At 56.5% G+C, this 25847-nt stretch overlaps 3 protein-coding genes across 7 annotated transcripts; 2 read left to right on the forward strand and 1 right to left on the reverse strand.

The window, feature by feature from the left end:
- Positions 1-941: 941 nt before the first annotated feature.
- On the forward strand, positions 942-3506 carry Rex1bd (required for excision 1-B domain containing). 2 transcript variants are annotated; one of them, XM_050127678.1, is made up of 5 exons: positions 943-1098; positions 1188-1270; positions 1709-1913; positions 2690-2769; positions 3290-3506. In XM_050127678.1, the coding sequence occupies exons 1-5, from the start codon at positions 958-960 to the stop codon at positions 3360-3362; spliced, it is 582 nt and encodes a 193-aa protein (XP_049983635.1). In that variant the 5' UTR covers positions 943-957; the 3' UTR covers positions 3363-3506. The 2 variants fall into 2 exon arrangements, with proteins under 2 accessions (XP_049983636.1, XP_049983635.1); XM_050127679.1 differs by lacking the exon at positions 2690-2769 and having other exon boundaries at positions 942-1098.
- Positions 3507-3700: 194 nt separating this feature from the next.
- Crlf1 (cytokine receptor like factor 1) lies at positions 3701-14600 on the reverse strand. Of its 3 annotated transcripts, none has more exons than XM_050127672.1 (9): positions 14348-14600; positions 8788-9069; positions 8449-8578; positions 8144-8313; positions 6642-6799; positions 6405-6573; positions 4289-4476; positions 4161-4203; positions 3701-3966 (listed from the first exon to the last, which is right to left on the reverse strand). In XM_050127672.1, the coding sequence occupies exons 1-9, from the start codon at positions 14469-14471 to the stop codon at positions 3953-3955; spliced, it is 1278 nt and encodes a 425-aa protein (XP_049983629.1). In that variant the 5' UTR covers positions 14472-14600; the 3' UTR covers positions 3701-3952. The 3 variants fall into 3 exon arrangements, with proteins under 3 accessions (XP_049983629.1, XP_049983628.1, XP_049983630.1); XM_050127671.1 differs by having other exon boundaries at positions 4161-4208; XM_050127673.1 differs by lacking the exon at positions 14348-14600 and adding an exon at positions 11290-11423 and having other exon boundaries at positions 4161-4208.
- On the forward strand, positions 13848-23456 carry Tmem59l (transmembrane protein 59 like). Of its 2 annotated transcripts, none has more exons than XM_050127675.1 (9): positions 13848-14129; positions 20078-20308; positions 21149-21293; positions 21381-21478; positions 21622-21774; positions 22147-22249; positions 22436-22550; positions 22642-22759; positions 22877-23456. In XM_050127675.1, the coding sequence occupies exons 2-9, from the start codon at positions 20162-20164 to the stop codon at positions 23003-23005; spliced, it is 1008 nt and encodes a 335-aa protein (XP_049983632.1). In that variant the 5' UTR covers positions 13848-14129; positions 20078-20161; the 3' UTR covers positions 23006-23456. The 2 variants fall into 2 exon arrangements, with proteins under 2 accessions (XP_049983632.1, XP_049983631.1); XM_050127674.1 differs by lacking the exon at positions 13848-14129 and adding an exon at positions 19139-19355.
- The last annotated feature ends 2391 nt before the right edge of the window (positions 23457-25847 follow it).

Genomic DNA, 25847 nt, shown 5'->3' on the forward strand with positions numbered 1-25847 from the left:
CTGGTGTCCAAGTGACTGTTGTGTTCAGGGAGGGCTGGGAAGGGTATCCGTGTAGCCCAGGCTGCTCTGCAACCTGCCAGTCACAGGCATGTGGGGATGCCACACACAACTGGTAGCATGTGGGTTTACACGTGTGCACCTGAACTGCTGGCCTCTGGTATGGCCATGAGCGCTGCTTCTGGGCTGGACAGGTGCGCACACAGGACTGTGGATGGAGGTTCTGCAGCTAGTGTGGAAACCACAGCTGAGGAGGCTTTCAAAGTGGAGCCCATGCCTGGGACCCCATTCTGTCCTCATGTCTACAGTCTCTGCTGGGATGTGTGGAAAGTTGGCTCACGCGACCCAGTGTTCATATGCCAGTTGTAGGTCCTGAACCTATCGCCTTCCCTCTGTAGGGAGGGAGTACCTGGGATCATCAGCCCTCTCCAGTTGCAGTGCACGCCTTAGTTGTGCGGCCCTAAGGCTGGCTGGCCCGTCTTTAGGAGACCATCAGTGTTGCTGGGGTTTCTTACGGTCTCCACTTTCATTGGTTAAATTGGCTATTTTAATCATGGCATTTGAAGGGTTCCATGGGTTAGAGCCTGGTGCCCCCATATATGCATCAACCATCACTGATGCTTTTTTGTGAAGACCTCCTCTGCCCCAGGCAGAGTCTTTGCACAGACACAGTTCGCACACAGTAGGACCAGCTGTATTCTAAAGGTTTATCTGGATTTTTTGTGTGTGTTGTGTTGTATGCCTGGTACCCCATGAGATCAGAAACACACTGAACTTAAGTTACAGATGTGTGGGTTCTGGCTTTCAGTCCAGTCCTGGAAAACCGCTACTCTTAGGTGTACACGTCTTTACTACCACCCCCTGCAGAACTCCAGTGACCTTGTTTGACCTAGGCTTGTGGTGAGGGTTGGCTGAGGCACGTAGTTACAGAACTACGTGAAGCAGTCAGGTGCGCGCGCAATGGTCCTGGGCCTCCCGGTCGGCAGGGGGAGCTGCAGTCATTCCCAAGTGCAGCCGGATTGTACAGTCATGCTCACCGCCGCTGCGGAGGTGCCGCCTGCTCCTGACGCCCCCGGATCTGCGGAGCCGCAGTGGGCCTGGGTGAGCCCAGGCGTGGGCAGGATGGTCGGGGGGGGGGGGACTTAGAGATGGGCTCGGAGATCCGTCTTCATAGCCCCACGCCTTTGTAGAGAGACGCCCCGATCGCTACGTTGGTATGGAGGATCCAGCAGCTGCAGGATGAACGCGCGCAAGCCTTCCGCCGCCTAGACCAGTGAGCCGGCAGGCTGGAGGAGGGGCGGGGCCTGAGGGAGTTTGCTAGAGTGGGACTCAGGACCGAGTTGGTTGTAGGACGTGGGGAGGCGGCGGGGGTCTGGTTCGGGAGTACTCAGAGGCGCGCTCTAGGCCGGGAGCCAGGCAGAGCCGTCAGTGGGTGGCTCTGAAATCTCAGACCAGGAGGGCTGGGGGTGTGGCCGGGACAAGCAAGGCAGAGCAGAAAGTGACTGTGGGCGTGGCCTGGTAGAAGCGGGGTGTGGCCCTGGGGGCGTGACCCTCAGCCAGAGCCCCTCTCTTCTGGAGTGCAGAAATGAGCCAGCTCTCGGCTCTCCAGTATGTGGGGTTCAGGTTTTGCTTTTTCGAGTTGGGTGGATCTTCCAGGTGGCTGGGACAAGGGGAGTGCTCTGTGAGTCAGCATCTTCCCCGCCCGCCGCAGAGCTCACCGCCAGTACATGCTCAGCGGCCAGCACCACGACTTCCCGCTTTATCGGAATGTCGTGCACGAGGTGACCCAGGTCTTCGCCGCAGCCTCACGGGAAGTACTTGCGGTGGAAGCGGAACTAGCGGGACCTCGCGCGCAGCCAGTGCTTGCTCGCCACGTGCGCAACCTGCAGGAGCTGGAACAGACGCGCCTGGCCACGGTAAGACCACCTCTTACCTTCGGGGCCGGGAATGGGCCACCACAACCACTACCTCTACACATGCTACACACCTCAGAGCATTTGGTCCCTCACCCGCTGTCGCCTGTCTGCCTACAGTTCCCTCCCAGATTCTGCTTAATTATTCCAGTCCCTTTTGGCTGGAGAGATGACTGCTCTTCGTGAGTTCAATTCCCAGTATCCACATGGTGACTCACAACCATCTGTAATGAGATCTGGTGTCCTCTTCTGGCCTGCAGGGATTCATGCAGGCAGAACATTCTATACATAATAAGTTTTAAAAAAAATTCCAGGTCATCTGGAAAGCTCTCTCAAGAACCCAGTGGCTCCAATGCCCTGCCCTCTGTGTCTGTTTCTCTCACCTCTGAGTTATCACTGTTTGAACCCACAAGCTACATCCTCCACAAATACACTCAGACACAACTTCCTAGCTCCTTGACCAGATCCCAAGGCTACACCTACCATGACTTTAAAGCCAATCCTAGTGGGGAAGGGGATCACCACACTCACATTGCTCTTTGGTCTGGGATTCATAGTACAGAACCCCAAACCCTGCCTTGAGCCCCACCTACCATACCTGCCGTCCATCCCTGGCTTTCCCAAGATATGTCAATATCTGTACTGCCCTTCCACAGGAGAGCCCTAAAAGCAACCCAGAGCCCCCACACGCTCAAGCTCCACTGTCCCAGGCTCCACTCTTCTGCCTTCTGTCATGATCAATGTGGCTTTTGTCTTGTGACTCCCATTTTCTCCTCCAGGTGGCGCTGCTGCAGGTGATGGGGACACCGGGAGTGTCAGAACAGGGGGACCCTGAAAAGTTGCGCCAGCTGAGAATAAAGTGAGCCTTGTGGGCCTCTTATCCCAACCCTTAGATTAGCACCACATGGCCGTGGTCACCCCAGTGGAGCCTTGTGAGCCTCTTATCCTAACCCCTAGATTAGCACTACACGGCGTGGTCACCCCAGTGCTGACCCACCCAATCGCAGAGGGCACTCTGATGGTGTCCTAGAAGCATTCGTCTGAAGTTTCTGCTGCTTTCAGGAGTTTGAACATGGTCTCAGTCACGCTTGCTCCCCTGTGTGAGCCCCTGCAGTTCTATCCCAGGTCTACAAACACAGCAGGCATGCACATACATCCCAATCTCCTGGTGACAAGCGCCCCCCCCCTCAGCCTTTCCCATGAGCCCACTGTAACCCACCAAGCCAATCCGCCTCCCAGGCATGCTCCCAGGCCGGCTTGAGGTTTGGCGGCAGGCTGGAGGGCTCGGGGCTTGCCATAGTCCCCCTCCCCGCTAGCTGTGCGGCTTGGCTAATTCACCCCATCTGGGTTTTATTTATAGTTTCCATCCGCTCTTGTAGGGTAATTAAAACCATGGAGGCGATCAGCGAGGTTCTGCAGGAACTCAGGTTTGATGCCGAATCTGCAGAGTGAGGGCGGCTCCCAAGGGACCCGAGGAAGATGGGAAAAGAGGCCCATGGCGTCTAGCGCAGCCCTGACCGCCAGCTGGCTGGGGTCGAGCCCCGCCGGGCTGCCCTCCAGTGCGCCTCACAAAATAAAAGAACCTCTCCCTCTGCAGCTTTCCCATCAGCTCTGTATGTGGGGTGTGGGGTCCAGCGTTCTGGGGGGTGTTCCCCAGGGGAACAGAGAGAGCAGGTGGAAGACATGCATACCCCCAAGGAATTTAGGACAGGTATTCTGTGTCCTGGAAAACAGCACTGGTTTGGAGGTGGAGGGTGTCCCAATCCCCTAGAAAACACAAGCCTCAAACACACCATCAAAGGACCTGGTTTATTTAAAGAGATTCTTGGAGAACCCTGGGTAACCAAAATTCTTACTCCAACCCCACCCACATGGGGTACACCCAAGGTTGACCATCATGCAGACCAAATCTGTGACTGTGGGAGTTCACTGCGCCTACCCCAGCCCCTGGTGGTGTTTCTCCGGTTCCCCCAAAGTGACAGTACTGAGTGAGGCGAGCCTCCCGGTCTGCATGTGGCAGGAGAATGGCCTGTCCTTAGAGTTTATCCGGCAGGACCTGAGAGCAGAAGAGAGGCGACCTAAGTCTTTATCACTCTGCACCTTGGGGATCATGCAGTGAAGCACTTGGCCAGAAGCTAGCACGCAGTAGGTGCTCACACGTGCTAAGAGAGTGAGAAGAAAACTCCCATTTGAGCAGCCCGAGGGCGGGAAGGCCTCTTCTAGACTGCCCACCCACCAGGACCTCCTTACCTCTCGCCGCGCCCCGTCTGCCCGAGGGCAGGATCCCCTCGTCCTGTGCTTCGAAAGAAGAGCACAGTGTCATGGAGGCTGCACACTCAACTCCCGCACTCCCAAGCGAGCCTTCCCCACTTTCCTACCTGGTTTCGAGTCTTGTGTGACTTTTGCATCCAAGCACGCCACTGGTCGTACAGGCGGAAGCTGAGGTTCGAACAGTACGCGTGCTTCTTGAGCCAACCGAGGAACTGCTTGAGCTCGCGCCGCACCGGGCCCGAGCTGGGCTCGCCGCCCCGCGGCTCGCACACCCCGCCGCCCGGGCCCGGGCGCTCTAAAGAGAGTGAAGCGGCAGTGTCGGGGCGCGGCCGGCAGGGGGCGCACGCGGACGGAACCGCGAGCTCCCAGACCAGAACGCAGCAGCGGGAAAGTTGGGAAGGGTCAGGTGTGGACCCGGGCGTCATCCAGTCGGATGGCGCTGCCTCAGCGATGCAAACGGACAAGGAGGATCAAGTTAGTTGGAAGCAAAACCGGGTATTCGGTCGGAAATGAAAAAAAGAAATGGAAACTTGGTGGGGTTAGACCAGGACAGAAGGAGAAGGTAAAGGTCCCGGGCGGTCCACAGTCACTGGGAGAGAGAGCCCCAAGCGTCACGCCAGCACTTGGTAGGCTGAAGCATGATTACTGCGAGGTCAAACCCAGTTTAGGTTACCTGTGACTACTGAGAGATAGGGGGAGGGGGGGCCGCCGGCGGGATGGCTCAGTTGGTGATTGCGTTTGCCACCAGCTTTGGTCCCATACGGTGGGAAGAGCCTACTCACAGAAGTTCCCCGATCTTGTGTGCTGTGGCACGCAGGCTCACGAAGGCACACACATCGTACAAAAACAATTTTAAAAGTTGTTTAATCATACGAAAATGTAAAAAAAAAAAAAAAAAGGCTCTGGGAAAGTGGGTGACAGAGATTGAGGGAGACAGGCAGTAAGCACAGCCCAAGGGGCGGGTCCCCAAGATAAACCTGAGAAAATGATCGGTACGACAAGGAGTGGGCTGGGAGGGCCAGGTGGAGGCCGGCCCCTGGGTCCAACCCTCAGGCACAGCCATCTCCCCCTCCCCCCACAGGCCAGCGGATAAGGACATCGACTTCACGTCATAAATAAAACTGGGGACTCGCTGACAGGCCCTGGCACGGCCTCGGCCCCCACAGCCCCTGCCTGCGCCCCCCCCCCCGGCGCGCACCCTACCCCCGCCTCCCCAGTCTCCCAGGCGGACACAGCCGCCTCCTGGCTCCCGTGCAAGATTCGCAGGTGCTGGGCACGAGCAAGGGCCAAAGCTCCAAGGCTCCAGCCCCTCCCGACTCCATTCACTCCCGCCCAGCCCAGAACCTGGAGGGGCCCGGATGGGGGCTGGAGAGCTTGCTGGAGCTGGTTCTGACCCTCTTCCTCTAGGACTTTTTCCAGGACTCAGTTTCCCCATTATATCACCATCATGAAACTGAGTATATGTCTAAGTGAGTTCAGGTTTTCAGTGTCGTTTTGTGAAAAAAAAAATTCATTCTCTCTCTTGGGGGACCCATAAAAGAGGGCGGGGGATGGGAGCCGCCTCTACTGCCTGCAAATACTAACTGGGGAGCCTTGGACACAGATAGGGATACCAGACATTTCAGTAAACATGTTTCATAGACAGGAATACATGTCCAGGGGCCATAAAGTCTGCAGGGAAGTCATCTTCAGGCAGGGACTCAAAAGTGGGGGGGCTCATGCCTGGTTTCTGAGCACTCAGGAGGCCGAGGCAAGAAGATTCCAAATATTATGGCAGCCAAGGCTACTTTATAGCAAGGGTGGGAGGGGTGGCTCAAAAATAGAACCCCCCCACGTGAGAGACATAGGCACGGTGGTCTATCAATGTGGGACCATGAAATAACTGGCTATAATGTTCTATTTTCTATAAAGTTAACTTTTCCAGAGACTCTAGGATATTCGGGTAAGAACAACCTGTTTTTGATCTAGGGCACGCTTTTGTTCCCCACCTCTCACCAAGTGACAGGCTAAAGAGAATCCGGACCACAAGTGTGACATGGCTGAGTGTGATGGTAGTTGCCTCGCATCCCAGCACACTGTCTGGAAGCAGGGACAGGAAGATGGGGAGTTCGAGGTCATTCTTGGCTACATAGTGAGTTCAAGGCCAGCCTGGGCTACCTGAGACCCTGTCTCAAAATGGATTGGGGTTCCCGCGGGGCCAGCAAGCCCTAGAAATGTGCTCACCACTTCGAGGGGTGGAAGCAGCGGTGGGGTGGCTCCACTCACTCCAGATTCCCGCCTTTTTCGACCCGTAGATCCCGAATGGGTTACAACGCACTTGGACAAAGTATACAGTGCCGGGCTTCAGGCCCGCGAGGCGGCAGGAGGTCTGGTTGCTGACGTCATCCACCACCTGCACGGTGAAGGAAGAGTCAGATGCGGAGGGCGGGGTCAGGGGCGGGTCCGGGACGGGACGGGCACCTTCCAGTCCACGCTGTCCTCGACGCGGTAGCGGATCTGGTACTTGGCTTGGAAGAGGAAGTCCTTGAGAGCAGGTGGTGAGACCCAGCGGACGCTCAGCTGGTCCTCCAGGCCCCCAACACGGCTCACGTGCACGTCCGGTGGGGGGTCCGTGGTCACTGGGGGCGGAGCAGGCCTGGTCACTGGAGATGCCTTTTTTGTTGTTGGTTTTAAGAAATGGTTTCACTGTGTAGTCCTGGCTGTCCTGGAGCTCTCTATGTGGATCAGGCTGGCCTTGAACTCACAGAGATCTTTCTCTGCCTCCGCAAATGCTAGGATTAGAGGCTTGCAACAGTGGGCCCAGTCCTGAGGACTATGCTTGGTGATATTTGTCCAGAGACAAATCCTCCCAGTGGTGTGATCCAGGGACACCAGACCTGCCTACTCACCAGAGCCTGATAGACCACTGCCACTTACATCCTGGAAACAGCCAACAGCAGTTAATGTGAGCTGAAAACACTGTGACTGTCTCTGATAGAAGATACACAATCCTATCCTCAGGGGCACAGAACAGCAACCTGTCCAGCTGGGGCCAGAGTTTAGCGGCAGAGGTGTTTCTAAAAAGGAGTGAGCATCGCCCTGCACCTGAGCATCGCCCTGCACCTGTGAGCATCTTCCAGCACCTGTGAGCATCTCCCTGCACCTGTGAGCATCTCCCTGCACCTGTGAACATTGCCCAGCACCTGTGAGGCCATGCGTTTTATTCCAAGTCACTAGCTGCTATACGGCTACTGTCTATGTTTTGAGCCAGGGTCTCACTATATAGCCCAGGCTGACCTCAACAACTGTGATCTTCCTATCTAGGCCTCCTGAGCACCAGGACAACATGTGTTATCATATTTCACCCCACCTTATGCCTACTGTTACCCTTCACATTACCAAGAGCCTCAGTGGGGCAGTTCTCCCAGCTACAGGCACAACCGAGGGACAGATGGCACTTTAGGATGCCAAGAAGAGACAGGTGAATGGGGGGTGTGGGGACAAGTCAGGAACACCCAGGAACCCTACTGGGGGACCATGGAGAAGTACAGGCTGATCTCTCCCCGAGTCTTCAGCGAGGCACTGAAAGGGTTAAATGGCCCAGGCTGCTCTGGGCTGGGAACACCCTAATTAGATTAGGCCCAATTCTGCTCAGGGATCATCCACTTCCTGCCTCCCACCCTCACCCCCCATCTCCAGGCCTCGGCTTCCTGGGGCGCCTCCCGACCTGGGCGCCCTCTCCTGGATCCCCCAGGACTCCCTCTTGAACACCTGGGCTGCTGAGGGGGAGAGTAATCAGGCCAGGTGTTTTCTGCAGAGTTGGGGATCTTAACTGTCTGGAGTGGGGGCAGGTCTTTGCAATGAATTGTGAAACCCACCGTCCTGCAACTACCATGGGGGTCAGACCCCTAAATGAATCAACAAGGCTGGGGGAAGGCCCGTATTGAACTGCGGCAGAAAGCCAGGTGACACTGGGGGCTCACCCACGTCCAGGACGTCCAGTGTGAGAACATCAGATCGCGCTGAGCCCAGACGATTGGTGGCTTCCACCCAGATTTCATACGGGGTGAAGAGGGCCAGGTCTTTTGGGATGTGGCAGGAGTGAGGGCCCACAGTGTGGTACTCCTCACAGGTATTGTCCTGACCGTACCACCTGTGGAGAAGGGAGAGTCCCTTTTTAGTTCTTGGACCTGGCTTCTTCAGCCCCAAGGGTTCAACAGGAACATATTTGATCAGAGAAGGCAAGTATTTGCCTGAAGTCACACAGCTTGCTGGGCTGGGCACCAACCTCAGCTTGTACTTGAGAGAGTAGTTGGTGTGTAGGAACGTCTCCCCGTGTGCGCCCGGGGTCCAGCGGCAAGTGAGGTCCTTCATGTTCCGGGACCAGCAGCTGATGTTGAAAGGCTTCTCGGGGGGAACTGCGAGAAAACTGACAGCTTCTCAGAAGCAGCTAGGAGCACACAGAAGGGTGGGGTCCCAGCTGTGCCCAGAGCTCCAGTGCCTGGCCTGGGTGTGGCCATGCCTGTATGCAAGCTCATGTTCAACCCAGCCTGCCTTGGCCCCCTTCCCACAACAGAAGACCCATGCGCTACTCCCCAAGACCTGGGTGTCCTGGGTCCCCACTTACGGCCAACATAGAGGCAGGAGCCAGCCAGAATGCTGCCGTCCCGGGCATGACACACCAGGTTGTCTCCGGACTGTTGCCTGGACCCGTTGAGGTTGGCCAGGGCCAGGGCCAGGGTGGAGGTGTTGAGGAGGTGGGACAGCTCCGAGGGCAGGCGGCGCCCATTGAGGGTCCAGTAGAGACCCTCAGCACTGGCCCCAGGTGTATCTCCGTGTATCGAACAAGTAGCTTGCAGGGAGGAACCAATGAGAAGAGTGGGATCCTGGGGGCTGATCACAGCTGTGTCTGGGGTCAAAAAGAGACACCTTTGTCAGGCATGGGATGGACCAACCACAAGTCCCTCAACTAGGGATCAGGAATTCTTGAGGTGGTGCTAATAGTTACCCATTTTACAGATAAACAGAAGAAAGGAGGGAGGCCTAGGTGCCCATTGCAGCCAAGGCAATGAAGTCAAGACCAAAGCCAGCTCTGAGATGCCACAGCCCAGCACCTTCCCAGTCCAGCCAAGAGAGGTGCCAATTGCCCATCACTGCAGCTCTTGGAGGTGAAGGCAGGAGAATCAGAAGTTCAAGATAGCTCTTGGGTTCACAGTGAGTTTGTGCCCACTAGAGCGTCAGAAGACCCTATCTCAAAAATCAATCTACCAATCAATCAGGGGTCAGTGAAAAGGCTCAGTGGGTACAGGTGATTGCTGCTAAGCCTGAGGACCTGAGTTTGAAGCTGGAGCTTATATTGTAGAGGAAGAGAACCATCCCCCAAGTTGTCCTCGGGTTTTTATATGCTGCGACATATACACAAGCACGAAACATTTTGGGATTTTTTTGGGGGGAGGGCAAGAACAGGGTTTCACTGTGCATTGTAGGCTGGTCTGAAACTAGAACTCACTATGTAGAGCAGGCTAGCTTTGAACTCACGGACGTCTGTCCTGAGCTCTGTGCCTGGCTCAGGTCCCAGCACACGTGCTGAAGCTGTGGCAAACCCAATCCTCTGTGTTCTGGGGCAGCCATGAGAGAAGGGACCACCATAGAAGCCCACATGTGAGGCCTCCACCACTCAGCCTCTGTATCCTGAGTGTTAGGGTTAAAAGTGGGTACTTTTGCAGGTCAGCGATGGCACACACCTTTAATCCCAGCACTCAGGAGGCAGAGACAGGCAGATCTCTGAGTTCAAGGCCAGCCTGGTCTACAGAGAGAGCTCCAGGACAGACGGAGAAACCCTGTCTTGAAAAAAAAAAAAAAAACAAAAACAAATAATGAACTTCAATGCCAAGATGTCAAAATAAATAAATTGAAAAAAAGTTAGTCATAAATGCCTACTCAGAGCTGCATCGTTTCTATTAATCCATGACAACCCCTTGTGTGTGTGCAGTGGCTTCCACGTGCAGCCACAGGGATGAAAGGCACTCCTGTCAGGCAAACGCCTTTCCCTCTGAGCCCTGTCACCAGCCCACAAGATTCTTTTCTCTCTTTCTTTTGGAGACAAGGCCTTACTGTGCACACTACACTGTCTTGAAAGTTTCCATTCTCCTCATCTTCCTGCCTCAGCCTCCAGAATTCTGGGGTCACATGAACACCCACGTGTGGCCTGTCCCTTCCTCCTCGCTCCTTTCTCTGAAACCCTAACCTCACATATGTGGCAGTGGAAAGCGGGCATGTCTAAACAGGAAAGCCCTACTCTGGCAAGTGTCAGGGGATCACAAATCTACAGCTAGTACACGCCACCTATGCTATGCTGCAGAGTGAGACCTTGTCTCACTGGAGTAGAGGTGAGCTGGGCAACCCTCGAGGGGCAAGCTCTGTGCCTGGCTCAGGTCCCAGCACACGTGCTGAAGCTGTGGCAAACCCAATCCTCTGTGTTCTGGGGCAGCCATGAGAGAAGGGACCACCATAGAAGCCCACATGTGAGGCCTCCACCACTCAGCCAGTCACTGCACTGGAGCTGGCCCACCCCCACTCCCCACACCTCCCACCTCTCCTCTTTCCAGTCTTCCTAATCCAGAAAGCAGAGACTCACTCCCCAGGGCCACTGTGATGCCACTTGGGAAGTGACCTCAACCATGTTGTAACCAACCCTGAGACCCCCATCCTGCCTACCCTCCCTTGGGGAGAACCCTAGCTCGCCTACTTATAGGCTGAGACCTCAGCAAGAAGAGCAAAACCTCGGGGATGGAAAGGGGAAACATAATAAGCCCCTCTGACTCAGTTTCCCCACCTACCAGTGGCCATCCTGATCACAAATCAACCACACAAAATGGTTGGAGGCCTGTGGGACGTTTCCCAGGGAGCCTCGAGGCTCATAAGCCAGGCTGTGCTATGGTTCAAACATTCCCAATTTGTCTGGAAACCTAACTTCATTTGCTTCTGATAACTCTCCTTCACCCAGGATGGGCAGACTCAAGCTTCATTCATTCATTCATTCAGAGCCTGCAGTGTGCCAAGAACTGAGGTCACCTTGGGAATAAAGATACAACAAAACGCTTGTCTTTGCTGGGTGTGGTGGCTGTACCTTTCATCCCAGCAGAGGCAGGCAATCTCTTGAGTTTAAGGCCAGCCTGGTCTATAGAGCGAGTTCTGGGACAGCAAGGGCTACACAGAGAAACCTTGTCTTGAAAAACTCAAAAGTTAATATTAATAAAATCACACACACACACAAAAACAAAACAAAACAGGGGAGGAAGGAGAAAACCTAAAAGTGAGCTGGGGCTGTAGCCTTGTGTGCTTGAGGCCCTGGGACCAGAGAGAACCAAGAGACAAAAGTGGGTGAGTCACAGTTCGGCAAGGAGGCTTGAGTGTGCAAAGGCCCTGGGGCAGAAGTGAAGGACAAGGTCAGGAAAGGTTGCAGGGCTGACCCCTGGGTAAGGGGTGGGTGGGATCAGAGGGAATATGACTTGTATTTTTGAAAAGGATTCCCCAAGTGGCTGGGAGAAAGGGGTTGCACCGACCACCATCACCCCTACTCCAACCCCAGGCTCCAGCGAAGGAAAGCTGAAGCCCTGTATGGTCCTTCATGCCACAGATGGGTGAGGTGACACCAACGTGGTTCTGAACCCGGCTCTGCAGGGCTCTCCCGGGCAAATTTGGCCTTGCGAGGAGGCGGTTCTTGCTGGAGCCTGTGAGCGCAGTTGCATTTGGGGCTTGGCCCGGGGCTCGGCGGAGGTCTCGGCGTCCCGTCCGTGCGAAGGAGCCAGCAGGCCAGAGTGGAGGAGGTGTGGGCCAGGGGGCCGCCCCGGAGGTCCCAGGCAGCCAACCGCCCGCTAATTCAGAATTCCTTCGGCATGAACTGGGGCGTGCCAGCGTCTCTACCCCGGCCCACCCACCGCTTCCTGCCTGGGCGCCCCCCTCAGCAGGGTGGGACACCACTGTCTGCACTCCTGGGCAATGCTCACACCCCTCTGTTCCTCCCTGACCTTTGTCTGGCCAGAAAGGGGACTCTCTGGAGGGGGGGGGGGTTGTGGCAGGGGGTGGGGGTACTGCCCTTTTACCACACCCGCCTGGCCTGGATTCTCCAGCAGCTGCTGCTGCCCTTCGGGCTGGGTGCTGGGGGAAGAAGGGGAGCAAGGCTATACCAGCCTGGACAGGACAGCCTAAGCTTTCTTCTTAGGGCAACCGGGTGTAGCCCCGCAGCAGTGCTCAGGACACCTGGCACCCCCTTCCCGGATCCCGCCATAAAACAGGGAAGACGTTCTCCGGGCTGGGAACAGGCCTGGCACCCTGGAACACCAAGGCAATAGGACTCCAGCTTCCTTCTCGGCTTCCACGAACAATGGGCCAAAGCCACTGGGGACTGGGGCATACACATGCCCACCTTGGCAGAGGAGCAGCTGACAACAGCCCCCTAACCCTGGAGAGGGAGACCCCCCCTTCCTTCCTCCCCTCTTCCGCTCCTTCCCCTCACAAAGCTGGGGCCTAAACAAGTTTCTTTCCCCCTTTCCCAATGCGAAGTTGCTGCCGTTATTAAAAAGAACACCATGTGTTTTAAAAGGGAAAAGTGTGAGATTCCCTGAAAGGCCAGCGGGAAGGTGGCCTCCATCCCAGCCATCCCCCAGGGGTCTCCATCTCCTGGCCCACTGGTACCAGCACACACTTTTACGACCCACCGGGCAGCCGGTCAGGTGCTAAGGTACACGGTAAGTACAAACAGATTGCAGAGGTGTCAGAACCCCTTATTTAATTTCTCTCCCCCTTAAAGGAAAAAACACACGCGCCACCCCCACCCGCCACCTTCGCCTGTTGCTCTTCAGCCCGCCCTGAAACAAAGCTTAGCGCTACTGGTGGCATTCAAAGACTACCCACGGCCTGGCAGAGATACCAGCTCCTTAGAAAGATCAAGGGTAGTTACTCCGTCACCTGCCAGATGCCTTGGGCAAGCTGGAGTGTGGGTTTGTGGGGGGGGGGGCGGGGAGTTGTCCACAGCCAAATAGCACAGGCTACTAGCCTCGGAGCAGCAGCGCAACGCGATGTGGCCTGTGTCCTCCGATGGGGTTCAGAGAGTAAAGTCCTCCAGCGGACTCGGCCAAATGCATGCCCCGGTGTTGACTCCCCTGTGGAATGAATGTGGGACCACGAGTGCGTGCGTGCGTGCGTGCGTATGATTGTGTGTCGAGGATGGAATGCGAGCGCCGCGATGGTGTGCGAATACGCATCTGGGCTGCAGCGCGCATCGGAGGGCAGGGTGACGGGACACAAGCCAGTGGGGCTCTTTTGTGTGTCTTTGGGTGTGTCCCAGAGAGGGTCTGGATGTGGAGACCGTATCCTGGCGGATGTGTGTGCGTTGGGTGATGGGGCCCAAGGCCAGGAGTTCCTCCAGCTGATGGCAGCTGATCCCTTCTGGGCGCCCCTTACACAATAAAGTCTGGGCCCGCGGTGCCCCGACACGCTGGCTCTCGCTCTTCTCACTGAGATTTCAGTCGCTGAAGACTTTAAACCGAGTGCACCCTGAATGAGACTGGTTGTGAGCCCCACCGGTGGAACGGACTTTAGAAGATCCCAAAGCGTGGGGTCCGCTGCAGGGGGAGGGGCGGCGCGGCGCCGGCCCCGCGGAGAGGCACGTCCCGGGGGACCCCCCCTCCGGGCCGCACGCCAGGCGGTCAGAGCAGGGGGGCCCCGATACGGCCCCACCCTCCCCGCGGGGCTCATCACTTCGTGGGGGAGGGGACATCACTCCGTGCCAGCACCCAACCCAACACACCCAAGCGTGCGCCCCCGGCCCGGGAGGCGTCCCTTCCCTAAGATCCAGGACGCAGACGTGTGCGCCTCGAGGCGTCCCAGCACCCTGAAGAGGGTTCCTGGACACTATGATGTTCCTCAAAACGAGCCTGGCCGGACGGCCTTGCAAAAGCGAGTCAGGTAAGAAGGCCTTGGGCACATAACCGGGCATTCTTGGGCCGCTGGGTAGTGGCACCGTGCGCCTCGCAGGTGAGGGCGCCCCGAGGGCCGCCTTCCTTTGTTCCCGGGCCGTCCAGGTGGCGCTCGCGCCCCCTCTTTCCTCCCCCGCGGCTGCCCCCCCCGGGGCACCCGATCCTGTCTTCCCTGGGGAGGTGAAGAGCAGGGTGCACGGTACTCACGGGCTCCAGATCCGCCCCGAGGCACCCCGAGGACACAGAGCAACAGAGGCGACCACAGCGAGGACAGCGGCCTCGGCTGCCGCCGCGCAGATTGGGCGGCGGGGCCCGGGCGACCGGCGGGCATGGGGGTGGCGCGCAGCGGGCGGTGACTGCAACGCCGGGATGGGGCGGGGGCGTCTCTGCGGGATGCAGATTGGGGTTCGGGGCTGCCCGCACGTCGCTGGGCGCGGACTGACTGCGAGGCCGGAGCAAGTCTGAGCAGCCGAAATTGACAAGGCGCTAATGCGCCGCTCGCCCCGCCCGGCCCCGCCCCCAGCCCGGCCCCGGGGGGGGGATGATCGCGGGCCCCCGCACCGGTCTTCCCACCGCCCGCGGGCACCGCGCGCCCCACCCGGCCCGTCTCCGCCCCGCCACCATCCCTGGGCACCTCATTCTTCCGCGCGAAGCCCCCGACTCCTTCCCCACCCGCTCATGGGACCTCCCTCTCCGGCCCCGCCCGTTTCAGGCTTCCCACCGCGTCCTCTGGGACCGTGTGCCCCTAACTCCGTGTCGGTTCCTAGCTGCAGCCCTGATGCCTTTCCAGCGTCCCCCAGTCTAGCCCAGACTTCCCCGCGCCGCCCTCTTACTGGGGGCACCCATACGCTCTAGGGTTCGTGTCCCACATACACACCGAGCGGTCCCTGAACCCATCCCTTTCAGTCCTTCTTCCTTCCGCACAGGTTTTCAAAGCTGCCCCCAGTCCCACGCCCTGGGCGCGCGGGTCCCACCGGTCCCCACCCATTCCGTCTCTCTTCCATCCTCGGTGCACGGCCTCGGCTCGGGCAGGGAATAAATAGAAGTCAGAAGGCACCAAGTTCTCAGCCTTCCGTTCCACCTCGCCTGTCCTCTGTGCGTGCTGGGTTTGGGGATGTCTGGTAGCGTGAGTAGGGAACCCCTATGCATGGGCACAAGGTAGGTGTGTCCCTTGGGGAAGTAGGACCGAACCCCGCATTCCTAGTTCCCAGAAGGGCATAGGTACAAAGGGGTTCTCCCTAGACTTCTTCACACCCCCCCACGGAAAAATCCACTCAGCGGCCCGCGGGTGGGGTGCGCCACGAGGTGAGTAATCGTTGTACGGCCGCCGCCCGCCAGCCTCAGGTAAGGCGGGCAGCCTCGAGCGACGCATAGTTATCTCCGATTGAGCGCTCAGTTCTCTGTGGTTATTTTTGTTGGCCACTGTTGGGGTTAGGGACCCCTCCCGGGCCGGCCCAGCCCTGGCATCTCATCCCCTTGCTCTCCTCTTTGGTCTCCACTCTATACGGATGCCCACAAAAGAGAAGGTCCCTGGCTTGCAAGGTTTCTGTGGTGAGGTGCCGCTTGAAATGGAGTTCCCGGGAATTTCACCCCACAGATTGGGTAACAGTCCCCAGCCACAGCTCAACTCTTCCCATCTAGCGGTTCCCTTGGAGGCTCAACCCCTTCCTTAAAGGTCCCCTAAACAGCCTCAAATGGCAAAGGAGGGAAACACAAACTATGGAAACCACTGCCATTTTCTGGGGGCAAACCAGGTCCTGTGTACCTCAGTTTCTTCTTTCGCAAAATGAATAATTTGGGGACAACTATAAAGTTTACATGGCAAGAATCAAGTACGGAGGGAATATCCAAAACAAGCAAACCTTAACCCTGACGAGCATAACAGGGTGCAGAAGTGGCCCATTGGCCTGTAGGTCCTCTCTGAGAACTGTGACCAGGTGGCCTATAGGGTTATGTAGGAGGTAGTGGGTCTTGGCCACGTTTCCAGGATCATTGCTGCCCCTCCCCCACAGCGCCGGCCACACCAGTTCCCCTGTATAGGTAGGGGGGTCGAACCTCGGCTCCTGGGAGGCTTTTGGAGCAAAGATATTTTTTTTTCCTGAACGCTCCTCCTCCCCCATTCCCGAGTGGAAAGGGCTAGCTTCCCATGTACCCAGGTGCTGCAGGCAGCGACCTGGGAGTTGCGTGACTGAGCACTTTTCCCCCTTCCCACACGGACAATCCATCAGCAATCCGGTTGGCCCTGATTCCAAAACACACCCCCATTCTGAGATTCTGAGCCCCCTCCCCAATCCTGGTCCAGGCCTTTCGTCCTCTGTCCTCTCAGAGATGCTGAGAGGGCCTCCTTGTGGTGCTTCTGCCATCCTGCCTTTGTTTTAATTACAGGCAGAGAGGACTTTGAAAGAAGTGAGAGCCAGCTCTGGCCTGCCACACTGTCCAGCCCACTGGCTGTTTGGGCACGAGTCAGGGGCCTTGGCCTTTTGACTGTGTCTTCGGGAAGACTTCTGTCAACCTTCCATTCAACCTTCCATCATGAGTGACTTTTTTTTTAAATTTATTTATTTGTTATGTATACAATATTCTATCTGTGTTTATGCCTACAAGCCAGAAGAGGGCACCAGACCTTATTACAGATAGTTGTGAGCCACCATGTGGTTGCTGGGAATTGAACTCAGGACCTTTGGAAGAGCAGGCAACACTCTTAACCGCTGAGCCATCTCTCCAGCCCCATGAGTGACGTTTTTGAGTCCCCACTTCTCCAGCCCGCACCTTCACTGTCTTATTGTCTTTGTAGCATAGGCCATCAAAGTGACAGCTCTACAGTCACTTAAGTTCTGAATAACGGAGTCCAGTGAGGGACAGAAAAGTTAAGTACTTACAAAAATGAAAAAGTCTAGCCAAATAACAACAAACAAGCAGCTCCAGCAAGTGATGTGACCCAGGACTTCAGGGTAGGCCAAACATACCACTTTGCTGCATGACCCAAAGTGGCAGGCATTCTTCTCTGGTCTTTGACCTCTGCCTCGTAGATGACCTTTATTCTTTGGGCCAAGGGAGTTGACCTTAAGGTGCACCGTCCGCCCCCTTTCCTCTTGTTCCCATGGAATTAACTCTTTCCTCCCCGGTTCAACCCCTCCTTGCTTAGGAAAGGAAGGTAGTCTTGGTGGACCTTCTGGCAAATATTGACCTAAGTCATTGAAGGTGGCTGGGAATGTAAGAAGGGGTGGGTGGAAGTGTTGTTAGTCCTGAGACTCCACCAGCCTTGGATTCCTAGTTAAAATGCACTCTAGGCTTTGAGGTCGAGGGACAGGATCAGTGGAAGCCAAAGCCTGTCTGAGGAGGGCAGAGCTGCGACCCGTGACCACTCCTCCAGGGTCCCCTCCCCCTCCTGTACTGGGTGGTGCTCTGACTGATGAGTAGTGTAGGTCTGATTACCTGGTTTGGGGCTTGTGGGTGCCTCAGCCTAGACACTGGGGATGCCACGCCTAAATTTTATAGTGTGCTGCAACGTAAGTACCAGAGATGGATGTGGGGCCACCAAGCCTGGGGGTCCTTGTTCCTCTACCCTCAAACTGGTGCTGGATGGTCAGCTGTTTGGGGGAACATTGCACCCTCCTCTCATAGTTTCCCCGTGTCAGCAAGCAGCAGCGCCACCCAGCCTTGGACTCGGCTTGGGGGTGGGGGTCAGTAGGGTCGTGCTGAGGGCGGCCAGGGACAAAGGGCGCTTGTCTGAGGCCCGCCCTGACCCGGGTAGCTGCTTCCCGGACGCCGGGAGTACGCTGATTCACGCGGACAGCGCCCCCCGCCCCCGGCCGCGCCGCCCCGGGGGGTAGGAAGTGGGGGGGGGGAGACGCGGGGCGGCGGCGAGTCAACTTTCCCTCTTAAGCCCCGAAGGAATGTCGGCGGATTTCCTGAAATCCGACCCCGGCAGCCCGCCGGCCGCCCGCCCCTCACCTGGACCAGCTCCCCCGGGAACGCCAGGAGGGGCGCCCGGGCTCACCTGGGAGACCGAGGTCAAGTCCTCTTCCGCTTCCCCCCCAGCGGCCTCAAAGAGCGGAAAAGCGGGGGAGGCTGGAACCAACAAACTCTACTTTCAGCCCTAAGGCTCTCCAGACTGCGACCCAACCCCTCATGCCTCAGTTTCTCCTTTTGCAAAAAGAGTACGGGATGTTCTTTTGCATAAGTCTCCACGACCCCCGCCCCCAACAAGGTCTCGTGTACCCCAAACTGGCCTCAAACTTTTGGCCAACCTCCTGTCTCAGCCTTTCTTGCTGTGATTGTCAGACCCGGCTTCTCTTAAGCCCCTACCCTCCACACCTTGGCAGTCTCTCCTGTATCCTGTCATAGAGACCCATCCCCGGTGCCATTCCGAGTTCCAATGACCTAATTTGGAAGGGGAACAGCCCTACCCTATAGGGTTTTTGCAAAGAAAAATAGTCGTGGCAAGAAAATCTTTGTTGAAAAGGGTGTTTGTTTGAAATGAATGAAGGACCATAATTGCGGAAGGGTTAAGTGCCCGCGACTCTGCAAATGACAAGTGTAAACTTGAATTCAGGCTCTGCCCAGGCATTCGGATGCCAGGTTTCCCACCTGTAAATTGGGGAAACAGGCTTTGTGTTTGGTTTATTGAGCCAGGGTCTCTCTCTGTGGGCCAGGCTGACTTAGAATTCACCTCGTAACCCAGGTTGGCCTTCACCTCGCGGCGATCCTCCTGCCTCAGCCTTTCCGCGTGCTGGGATGATGGACATGTGCCAAGGCATACGACTTGGGGAGCCAGTTGGGGTCCCAGCGTGCAGGGACTGCCCAGGGTGCGCTGATGGGAGGGAGGCCCAGCCTTGGAGGGGCGGGAGAGGGGCCGCGCCGGGATCCAGATGTTCAGGTCTGCCAGGCACAGCCGCGCCTGATTAAGCCACGTGGGGGCCGGCCGGGGCCGCCGAGATGAAAGCGAGCGGCCGGCGGGGAACGGGGCGCGCCAGCCCCTCCTCCCGGCCGGAACCTGCGGCTCCCTGTGACCCGACGACCCTGCAAGCGGCCTCCTCGTCTGCTGGGGCGGAGCGACGCGGCTGGAGGGCCGCTGGCACCTGTGCTGTGCAGGCCAATGGGGCTCAGAGCCCCCGCTTGGGCTCCTGAAGAGAGAAAGCTGGGAGACCTCGGAACCTAAGACGGAAGCCACAGTGTTCCTGCTTGCCTCAAGTTTTCCCATCAGATTGGAAAAGTGAGCGGCTCAGAGGCCTTGCTCCCTAGGGTGGTAGGGTTCTCTCAGGTCTGTTTCTGCGCTGGAATGGAGGGAGGCTACCCTAGTATTGCTCCCTGAAGGTACCCGAGAACTTCCTGGAGAAGGCAGATGCCAGGAAGGTATCTCCCAAGAGTCTTATTTGACTGCTCCTAGGACTCTTAATGACTGGTGTTCGTCTGGGTTCCGCGTCCTCTGATGCTTCAAATCCACTCTGGCTCCAGCCCTGTGATCCTCCTGTCCTCCCTTCTCCTCACTTCCTTTCTCTCAATTCCAAAGTCTTTGTTCTACCCTTCCTCATCCTGGTCCTCACCACCTCATGCTCCCCCTCCTCCCTCACTAACCTCCCTCTCCCCTTCTCCTAAGTCCCTTTCTCATCCTATCTTCCCCTCTTTCTAGGCCTCCATCCTTTTCATCTTCCTGGTCTCCTTCCCCCTTCACCTCCTTCTTCTTGCTCTCCCCCCACTTGTTTTTTCAATTCCTTGGTTAAGGATCCTATCTATTTCCTACTCTGGTTGTTCTTGGTCTCCATTCTTGGGTGGGTGACCAGAGTGTCACCCTATCTGGCCAGGCTCTCCTTGGTATCCCCTGGTCAGCAGGTCCAAGTCCGTGCAGAGACGCCCGGCCATGAGTATCAAGGTGTCCCCAGACAGAATGGGAATTCACCTGCCCGCCCCGCTAGCCGCAGTCCCCCCCCTTCCCAGGCTGCCTTGCTCAGTGACGTCAACACCCGATCCCGCATCTCGACGCCCGCACTCGAGGCCCGAGCTGCGCACGCACGCTCGGCCATGGCTGCGGTAGCGTTGCTGCTGCTGCTGCTGGTGTCGCCGGCCGCCTCAGCACCAGCGCGGGACCCCTTCGCCCCGCAGCTCGGTGACACGCAGAGGTGCCAGCAGCGTTGTCACCAGCGCCACTCTGTCCCGCCACCCGTTCAGGTAAGAGACCCCGAAACCCAGTCCCTGGAAACGGGGAGTGGCCTGAGTGGCGGACCTTCGGGTGGGGGGAGGGGATACGAGTTTTGGAATGCTAGTGCTGGAGAGTGGGGTCCCTGGAAAGGGGAGGGGCCTGGATGAGGGAACCTTGGGAGGGGGAGAGGTCCGTGTCAGGAGGAGAGATCTGGGATGGGGGTTCCTTAAGTAGGGAAGGGATGCGGGGGCCCTTGGATAAGAGCCAGAGAGCCCCTAGAAGAGGTGAGGAGTGTGGATGGAGGCTCTTTAGGAGGGGGAGGAGCTGGGGTGCTTCAATGAGGGTGGCTTGAAGGGGGGAGGGGTGTCTCAGAACTGTCCTTCGGTACAGGAAGGGCTGAATTGACGCCTGGGATGAACGTATTGTATGTGCGTGTGTGCGCGTGCGCACACTTGTAGAAGGACATGCCAAAGGATGCTGAGACCTGCTCCTAAGACGCCTAGAGCTCACTCCCCCCCCCCGCAATGTGCAAGAATTACTGGGTGCCCCTGCTCTGTTTTCTCTCTACATTCATCTCACTGCCTTTCCCTTTGAGCCAGCTTCGCTCCATCTGTCCCCACCAGCACAAGCTGTCCGCTTCTCTCTGAGAAGCTCTCCCTCCCTGCCAGCTTTCACTGGGAGATTGTGGGGTCCACTCCTCCTTGCACCAGGTCCTCCACAGTTCAGTCTTCTTAGAAAGCAAGTTTCTGTTTCTCAGAGACTCCCATGATGATCCTGCCTCCCCCTCAACCTCACTTCAGACCCTGGATTTTTAGGAGACCCCAGCCTTCTCTGAGGTCCTTTGCCTGAGTCCCTATCTCCCTTCCCAGCCTGAGCCAGAGAGCCCCTCAGAGTCCCCGAATAACAAGGCCGTCCTTGTCAGTGCTTGTGAGCGTGGCTGTCGACTTTTCTCCATCTGCCGCTTCGTGGCCAGGAGCTCCAGGACCAACGCCACAGAGACAGAATGCAAAGCCGGTGAGTCCTCCAGGGCGGGGTGCTCCTGGGCTTGTGGCAGAGGTGCCCTGGGAAGCAGCCCCAGTGACTCCATTGTTTGGTCCACAGCCTGCACTGAGGCTTATGTGAAGGCAGCAGAGCAACGGGCCTGCAGTGACGGATGCTGGGGCCAGACCCCTGAACCTGAGACCCGCCTGGAGCTGAAGGTGAACCCCCAACAGCTAACCCACTGCAGGGCAGGATCTCTGTTGAGAATTGAGCTTGCTTATCCCAAACCGGTAGATTCCACCTGTACTGGTTTCCCAACACAAGTTTTTGACATTTCTGTCTTGGGGCCTCCCCTTCCCAGAAAACAGCTTTGGAACCACCCAGCGGATCTCTGTCCCTGCTGGAATGGTTTTCCATACTCTGCAGTGAACTCATGAGTTCCGCCCAGGGCCTCGTGTCCTCTACCTGGACATATTCCCTTCAGACAGACAACCGGAAGGTGGTGGTGTTCCAGGTGAGATGGTTGCAACAGGGTAAACCATCAGTGGCCACCTCGTGGCTTGTGAGGTCCTAGTGACCTCTGGGGGCAGAGCTCTGCTGCTGGGGGTCAGCACCAGCCCCTGTGCTCCTCGAGTCATCTCACCATCCTCCCTGTGGAGTGGGGTTTGCTGTGCTTCCACTGGTTGGGTCACATGACCATCTTAGCCCATCTATAACTGTGTCCTTAGCCTGGGTGTCTTCCTGTTTCTGGAGGTTAGCAGAGGGCTTAAGGCCCATGGGGCAGTGCTTCCCGCCTGACACCTAGGAGACCTAGGGCTCCTTCAACATCTGCACAAGGAGTGCTAGCTCAATTGGGTCTCTCTGCAACATCTTGTTCCCTGCTCAGACTCAACCTGTGGTAGAGAGCTTTGCATTCAAAGGGAGCCGCCTTAAACGAATGGAGGTGACCTGGAAGGGGTCCCACTCCGAGGCCCTGGAGGGGCACACGGGTAAGAGTGCAACAGTTTGATGCCCAGTCTCTTCGGCTCCACTGACTCCCAGGATCCCTTGCATCTCCACTCCAGCCCTCCACATCCTCCTGCCCAAATACTAGTTTCCCTTTCCCACTCCTAACCAGGTTGGCCTCTTAGCTGAGGCGGGGTGGGGGGGGAGGGCTGAATGTCCCCACCTTCCAGACCCTTTAGGCCCCTTGGACAAATTGAGGTGGACTAAGACCCGGGTGAAGACCAGCAAGGCCAAGGTGGAGTCTGAGGACCAACAAGAGAATGACTTCCTCAGTTGCATGTCCCGGTGGGTACCAGTGGGCCAGGTTGGGCTGGGTGCTGCTGTTTGAGGCTTGTTTGAGGCTCAGACAGCTAAGCGGTGCCTGCCCTTGGGACAGGCGCTCGGGGCTGCCTCGGTGGGTATTGTTCTCCTGCTTCTTCCTCTGCATCCTGGTCTTGCTGTGGCTGAGTTGCTGTACCCTGGTCACCACACCTGGCCAGTCCCTCAAACTCCAGGTGAGTAGCTCATGGTTGATAGGGGCTAGGGGTGGGACAGGAAACCTGGGGAGCCTTCTGGGGATTCCTCCTTGCCATGGTAAGCCAGACAAGGGTTTTTCGCCCCCCTTCCTACAGCCTCTGGTGGCCGAGCAGCATAAGAGTCTCCTGGTGGAGTCATACTGGCCTTTGTTCCCGCCCCCGCCGCCTGCCTATGAGGACAGCCCCCCGCCCTACAAGTTGAAGCTAGATTTGACCACGCTGTAATCCTCGACCTGTTGCCAAGTGGAGGGGGCCTCTCCACAGTCATTTCTCTCTGCACCCTGAAGTCCAAGGTCAGGGTGGGGAACCAGCCTTGGGCCTCATCTATTCCCCAGTCCTATTTCCCTCTCTTCCAGCAAACCCCTAAGTCCCCTTGTGATAGAGTAACCTGAATGGCTGGGAGGGGGATCTGGCCTCCCCACCCCACTGTCTTGCTTCCTCTGGGGCTAGCTTTTGGCTTTTCTCACATGCTCTGGCTATGAATCTGGTCTGTGTTGCCTTTCTTTTTCTTTCTCTGTGTCCTCACTTGGGGGCTGAGGTCTCCGGTTCCCCTCTGCTAAGGCTCTTTCCCTTCATTTATCCCTGGTGACCCAGTCCCTCACAAGGGAGCAGTGGAGACTCCCTGCTGGGAGGGGATGAAAAGGAGTAAATCTTTAAATAAAGTGAATAAAAGATAGGGTGGCTAAGCCTGGTTCAGTCTTTGCCTGCCCTAGGGAAGTGGATTGAGCAAAGGACAAGAGAACTTTCACCCCAGCCCCTCACTGGGGGAGTCTAGGCTGGGGCTCCACCTGAGCCACACCCCCAGCCCCTCACTGTCTAGGCTGATGTTCTACACCAGACACTCTGGCCTCTTCCTGAGAGATCGTAGACAGTCTTTCAGCCATTGAATTATACCCCTTACTATATTGTATTGCTTTTTTGTTGTTCTTGTTTTTTTGGTTATGTAGTCCAAGCTGGCTTACAGTTGTGAAAATTCCTCCTCAGTCTGAGTACTTAGATAACTGGGCTGTGCCATTTGTGCTTGCTCTCAATGACTTTCAGGAGTATGTCCTCGGCAGTGTGAACTGTGTGCACAGGCAGGAATGTGTCCCCGGCAGCATGAACTATGTGCACGGGCAGGAGTGTGTCCTTGCAGCGTGAACTGTGTGCACAGGCAGGAGTGTGTCCTTGCAGCGTGAACTGTGTGCACAGGCAGGAGAGTGTCCTCGGCAGCGTGAACTGTGTGCACAGGCAGGAGTAGGCAGGAGTGTGTACTCGCGGAGTGAACTGTGTGCACAGGCAGGAGTGTGTCCTCGGCAGTGTGAACTGTGTGCACTGGCAGGAGTGTGTCCTTGCAGTGTGAACTGTGTGCACGGGCAGGAGAGGGCCACACTGCAGGAGTACTGGACTGGCGATCAAAACACCTGGTCACTCCGTAGCACTAGGAAACAATGATTCTCCTTACCAGCTGCTACTGTAACCAGTTAGCCCAATTCTAGTCTTCCAGCTTCTCTCACCAAAGGGACCACTATGTACCCTCCATTCTTCCAGGGTTCTTTCCATCCCCATGCTTCTTCCCTATTCTCCTGAGCTTAATTGGTTTCCATGACAACTCCAGATCCTCTTGCTCTTACATTATGGTCCTCTCCAACTTCTCTTTATTCTTTTCTGGTAAAGAATAAGTTCGATTAGTCCTGGATGTCTCCTGTATTGTCACACAGCACCCCTAAATCCAACAAGGTTCCCACGATCTAATCTAGGATTATCTCCAGTCAGCTCTATGGAGAAGAGACATCAACCCTGGCTCACTGTAACCTGGCCAGAAAATGACAAATCCTTGTCTCTGTCTGTCTCTCTGTAACCCAGGCTGGCTTGGAATCCTTGAACCTCCTGCCTCAGCCTCCTCAGTGCTGAGATGATGGGTTTCTTCCCGTCCATCCGCCCTTTTTTACTAAGACAGTGTCTCGTGGGGCCCAGGCTGCTTTCTAATTGAAGTATGTGAAATTGACTTTGAACTCTTAATCCTCCTGCCTCCACCTCCCAAGTGCTGGAATGACATGCATGGCCACCATTCCTGATTTATGCAGTGCTGGGTACAGGCTTCGCATGTGTGCTGGACAGGTGCGTTACCAACAGTGCTGGCCCCAGCCCCTGATCCAATTTAAAGCTTGTGTTACTTTTGAGTCTCTCTTCAACCATTTTAGTGCTCTGATTGTGGCTGCCAATGTCCTAAGCACGATAACTCAGGTCACGGGATTCGTCACATCTCAGGGCAGCCCACTGGTTCCCACTAGAATGTCAGGAGAGAAAAGACTGTTTGACTACTTGACATTTAACTTTGATGCAGCCCTTTAAGCCTCAGTTTTCCCAGTTGTCCCCAAGGTTCTGTTCTTTGCCATCTGGTGTGGCATGTAGATCAGGTGGCATTAGGTGTCTGACTGACTCATGGCAAGCTGCAGGAACACCCATGTGTTTAGGTAGCAGGGGGTTGCCATAGGAACCAGCATCTTAGTTTCCTGGCAGCAGAGCAGCCTGGGGGTAACTCTGTTGCCAGGGCTAAGTAGGAAGGGAGCCAGGCTTTTCTTTACAGCAGATAAACAACATGGACATGCTGGACACTATGAAGGAAGGATAGGGACTCATGGCCTCCTGGAGGGAAGAGAGGGCAAAGGTCAGATTCCCACACTAAAGTTGCCTCTTGGTCCCCACAAAGGCTGTTCCCTGTACACTCCTGACCAGCTCTTTGGCCTGAAGGAATCTCCCAAGTCTTCCAACTCTGGTCCAAAACCTGTGTCAGAATGTCTCCACTATAGTTCTGATCATGTTGACAACTAAGCAGTTGCTTGTTCACTTCTGTGATGATTGGTTTAATAAATGGTCCCCCTGCCAGATGCGACATGCTGGGCGTCTCGGTCGCAGCTGTGTCCCACACACTGAGGAAGCCGTTCTCAATACATCTTTGTCGACACTCTCTTTGCTCCGCCCTCCTCCACTTCCCACCGAGCCACTGTGGCCCCTTCACTTTCCCTTGAGTCTTTTCTGGCTCTTAGGACCTTCTACGTCATGTCCACCTGGAATGTGTTGGAAC

This window comes from Alexandromys fortis, unplaced genomic scaffold (genome assembly GCF_014885135.2).
Source record: "Alexandromys fortis isolate MF-2015 unplaced genomic scaffold, M_Fortis_MF-2015_v1.1 scaffold_284, whole genome shotgun sequence".
NCBI classification, from domain to species: domain Eukaryota; kingdom Metazoa; phylum Chordata; class Mammalia; order Rodentia; family Cricetidae; genus Alexandromys; species Alexandromys fortis.

What these genes read in the sequence shown, in the direction of transcription:
- Tmem59l (XM_050127675.1), top strand. Translation starts at nt 20,162, where the DNA reads ATGGCTGCGGTAGCGTTGCTGCTGCTGCTGCTGGTGTCGCCGGCCGCC. An exon ending in AGACCCGCCTGGAGCTGAAG is followed by an intron (nt 21,479 to 21,621) that starts GTGAACCCCCAA and finishes TCCCCTTCCCAG; the next exon opens with AAAACAGCTTTGGAACCACC. An exon ending in GCCAGTCCCTCAAACTCCAG is followed by an intron (nt 22,760 to 22,876) that starts GTGAGTAGCTCA and finishes CCCTTCCTACAG; the next exon opens with CCTCTGGTGGCCGAGCAGCA.
- Rex1bd (XM_050127678.1), top strand. Translation starts at nt 958, where the DNA reads ATGGTCCTGGGCCTCCCGGTCGGCAGGGGGAGCTGCAGTCATTCCCAA. An exon ending in AACAGACGCGCCTGGCCACG is followed by an intron (nt 1,914 to 2,689) that starts GTAAGACCACCT and finishes TTTCTCCTCCAG; the next exon opens with GTGGCGCTGCTGCAGGTGAT. An exon ending in TTGCGCCAGCTGAGAATAAA is followed by an intron (nt 2,770 to 3,289) that starts GTGAGCCTTGTG and finishes CCGCTCTTGTAG; the next exon opens with GGTAATTAAAACCATGGAGG.
- Crlf1 (XM_050127671.1), bottom strand. Translation starts at nt 14,471, where the DNA reads ATGCCCGCCGGTCGCCCGGGCCCCGCCGCCCAATCTGCGCGGCGGCAG. An exon ending in TCTCTCAAGTACAAGCTGAG is followed by an intron (nt 8,314 to 8,448) that starts GTTGGTGCCCAG and finishes CCTTCTCCACAG; the next exon opens with GTGGTACGGTCAGGACAATA. An exon ending in TGCTTCCACCCCTCGAAGTG is followed by an intron (nt 4,477 to 6,404) that starts GTGAGCACATTT and finishes CACTCTCTTTAG; the next exon opens with AGCGCCCGGGCCCGGGCGGC.